This window comes from Armigeres subalbatus, chromosome 2 (assembly GCF_024139115.2).
Source record: "Armigeres subalbatus isolate Guangzhou_Male chromosome 2, GZ_Asu_2, whole genome shotgun sequence".
NCBI classification, from domain to species: Eukaryota; Metazoa; Arthropoda; class Insecta; order Diptera; family Culicidae; genus Armigeres; species Armigeres subalbatus.
The window spans coordinates 204,925,905-204,929,653 of record NC_085140.1 but is presented as its reverse complement, the minus strand read 5'-3'; the positions used below and the strand labels follow the sequence as shown (position 1 = coordinate 204,929,653).

At 42.0% G+C, this 3,749-nt stretch overlaps 1 protein-coding gene across 1 annotated transcript; it reads right to left on the bottom strand.

Annotated features, from left to right (window-relative positions):
* Window positions 1-2,754: 2,754 nt before the first annotated feature.
* LOC134215789 (uncharacterized) lies at window positions 2,755-3,492 on the bottom strand. Its single transcript, XM_062694905.1, has 3 exons — window positions 3,376-3,492; window positions 3,226-3,276; window positions 2,755-3,158 (listed from the first exon to the last, which is right to left on the bottom strand). Exons 1-3 carry the CDS (start codon window positions 3,385-3,387, stop codon window positions 2,862-2,864), a joined length of 360 nt encoding a protein of 119 aa, XP_062550889.1. The 5' UTR covers window positions 3,388-3,492; the 3' UTR covers window positions 2,755-2,861.
* Window positions 3,493-3,749: the final 257 nt, after the last annotated feature.

Here is a 3,749-nt window from a genome sequence, read left to right as displayed (position 1 = left end):
GACCTATAGCTGGTTCAATGACATCGCTGTGCAACATTTCAAGGAGTTTTTGGTCGACTTTTTCTTCCATTGCAACTGGTATACGCAAGTATGCTAGCTTTCTCGGAGGAACGTTTGGATCCACCGACAGCTTTACTTGCACATTCGGAAATTTCGGAAAAGCATTGGTTTTCAATTCAATGTGACAGACATCAAGGCCAACTTGTAGTACCTTGAGTTCTTCTGCAGTTCTTTTGCACAGCAGTGACTTTTTCGCTCCTTGGATGACGAAAAATTCTGCGTAGGTTTTTGGTTTGTTGTCGTTTACTGAGACCCATGCCTCGAAAATCATGACTACCTGCAGATAGTACTCCGGAGCCCTCGTTCTCTCTTGAATGACGTGTCTTCTCCTTCTGCTTCAGCAGCATCTCCCTGTTTATCGCGTAGTTTGTCAAATCATCCAAACACATGGAGTTTTCCAGGCCTTTATCTCTCACTCGTTCGTCGCGGGCTCCCATTGTCACCTGGTGGAGAATTTCAATTTCCTCGCGAGATCGGAAATCGCACCGCGCCGCTTGTGTGCGTAACTTGAGGATAAAATGGCTGAATGACTCATCTTCCGATTGCTTCAATGAGCGGAAAAGTTCCAACTCAACACGCTCATTTCTTTTCCCGACAAAGAAGTTAGTCAATCTTTTGATTGCATTGTCGTATTCAGGTACCTCTGGTTGCATTAGCGGAATTTTAACGGGAACAGGATTAATCTCGTCGGCCACTGGTCGCAAATTATAGTAAATTCTTTGGAGACCTCGGCCCCCTCGTGCCAGGAGGAGAATTAGTTTATCATGCTGTGATTCGATTTTCCGAAGTTCCAAAACCAGTTCAAATGCTCTGAACCATTCTTCCCATTCGCGTCGAAGATCAGATGGACCGACAGAATCGTTGAACGGTTCCAAAGGCCAGTCTTTGTCGTGTTCCATCTGCAATATTAAACATTACCTCATATTAGAGAAAATTCATCTTCTTATGTTATCCGTCAAAACATGAGACATATGTGGAAAGAACAAATTAGTTATTATAGGTATAGGAATGTCCCATTAGCAACATAATCTAGAGGTTTCATTTTGCAAGTCACTAATTATTCATCTATAACTCTACTCACAACTCTATAGGATGTTCTTCCAGATAACATGCGCTAATATCTCTTTTAACATAAAATGGCCGTCAAAATAGCTTGCATTTTGGCGTTGCGAGTGTCACTCATCCCGTTTCACACGGTTTGTTATTCATCTCGTTTAGAAATGTGCTGTATTCATAGCACTGCGAAATCATCCGGTCTCACTCACTTTGTTGAACCCTAAAGTCATGCGCTTCGGTCTTCACCCGGACTCGTAATGTGTGCTTTGTACTTTGGCGCTGCGGGATTAACCCGGTCTCGCTTATTACACAAACCAAAAAAAAACGGCACGCGCTTCGGTCCTCTACCGGTCTCGCAATATGTGTTATGTACCTTTGTGCTACGAGTTTCACTCGGTCTCACTCTCTCCAGTTAACACTAGCAGAAATGCACTTCGGTCTTCACCCGGACTCGCAATATGTGCTATGTACTTTGGCGCTGCGGGCTTCACCCGGTCTCGCTTATTTCTATTTACAAGAACCACAAACGGCACGCGCTTCGGTCTTCAACCGGTCTCGCATTATGTTATGTACTTCGGTCTCACTTCTTTCTATTTAACACTAACAGACATGCGCTTCGGTCTGACCCGTTCTCACGATATGTGTTATATACCTTGGCGCTGCGGGCTTCACCCGGTCTCGCTCTTTTTTTTTCTGTTGCTAACGCGACCACAATCTGCAGAACACTCCTCGACTAGCTTATTGCACGCGATACTACATGCCACTGAACAATTTAACACCATTTTCGATAACAATCTATTTCGCATTATCACAATTCAACATTTAAAAGAATTCACCACTAAAAATTTTGAAGAAAAAAAACTTTCAGTACTGTAAGCTACCATTACATTTAGCAGTCGCCGCCATTTTGAGAGTATCGAAGATGTGTAGCACTGCTTTAGCCGCCATTTTGATCAAATAAACAAAATTTCCACTAAAATAACTACTAGAAACGACGAAACTAATTAATTTCTCCTCAACTCACCTTGATTGATCCTACCGGCTGTGCCAATTTGTCGTGTCCCTGTTTCTTAAGCTTGCACCGTTTCTAATTTTAATAACACTTTTCCGATCACTCTGCATATACTCCCGTCCGGTCTGATTTGCTGTCCGTTGCCAACTGACTCAAGCAGTTCCCCGAGCTTCTCACTCTCCGTAAAATCATATTCATTTCGCAGGGGTGAGTTAATATTTTACCGCCAAACTGTTTCAGGGGTTGGAACGGAAATAAAGAATAACAAGTGAAAATGGATAATATTTATTTGATCTCAGAACTCTACATTAAGTACACGTCTGAACCTACAAAAAACGAATTGGAAAAACATCTGTATACTAACTATATACACAATATTGAACAAACTTTAACGAGATGTGGGAAGCGGGACGCAAACAATCGATCCCATGCTCTGCACAGTTTATTATGGCCTAAAATCGACTCAGAAATAAATGATTTCTCTTGATTCGATGAAGCTTGCGTTACTAGACTAGTGTGTATTCATTTTACGCTACAAATTGTCATTGGCAAAATTTGGACAAATGGACAAATTAGACAACAACAAATAAAAATAGGTTTCGGAATTGAAATGCAAAAGAAGGCAATCAATTTTCAATTGTTTTTTTTTTAATACTCAAAAACCCGGTACAATGGTAGAGTGTAAATCATCATATCATTTTGTCATTTGTGGCGTGGTAACGCTCATTCCTTATTACCAAGTATTCCAGCCACCACGAGTAGCAGCAGCAGCACCGGCAGGGGCCCCAGCAGCTGGCCACGCAGATCCGGCACGGTTCCACTGGTTCCATCCGGCAGTGTTGGCTCCTCCCCATTGGCGGTTCCACGGTTCAGCTCCCCATCGGTTCCAGCGGGGATCGGCATTTGGGCTGTTCCATCGGCTGTTCCAGCTGTTGCCTCCCCATGCGGCATTCGGATTGGTTGGGTTGGCCGGGTTTGCCCATGCAGAGTTCCACGTAGTTTCCGAAAGCTCCAATTGGCCAGCTTTGTCCTATTATTGATTTAGCATTAGTGAGAAATTGTATGTTTGCATATTTATCAGAATGTCTTATTAGCACCTTGTCAGCGACCATACAGCAAGCAGCCACAATCAGAGAGGAGATGATTACCTGAAAAAAAGGAAAGAATAATGCATTTTCGTTCCATCCAAGATGATACATATGTATTTTGATAAAAACAGTTTACTGCAGAATTTCCAGTCTTCCTACCAATTTGATCATTTTGAAGTAATGTAACTTTGGGTGTTGTTTCGACAGAATCCTTTTGGAGGCAAAGTTGTTTACTATAAAGATTGCAATTCACTACTGGATAAACATCATTGATATTGATTGGTTTATATAGTGATTGTAGTTGCATTATCCACCCGCGCACGGAAGCAGTATTTGCATATTTAGTAGGATCTCAGTTCAGGTGTGTCTTTTACAGGCGGATTGCGATGATGATATTTGAACATAATGGCATTAGAGGACATCGTTTTAGTCGCGTAAGAAGTGTTCAGCGGATTAGGGCACTTGTTTTTAATTAAATGAGCTTGACAGTGTTAGAATTAAGCGTCGATTACTTCACTAATAGATTTCATTTT

Bases quoted from the DNA above. Each gene is read 5' to 3' on its own strand.
- LOC134215789 (XM_062694905.1), bottom strand. The intron at 3,159-3,225 runs GTGCTAATAAGA...AATCAATAATAG, and splicing joins GCTGTATGGTCGCTGACAAG to GACAAAGCTGGCCAATTGGA.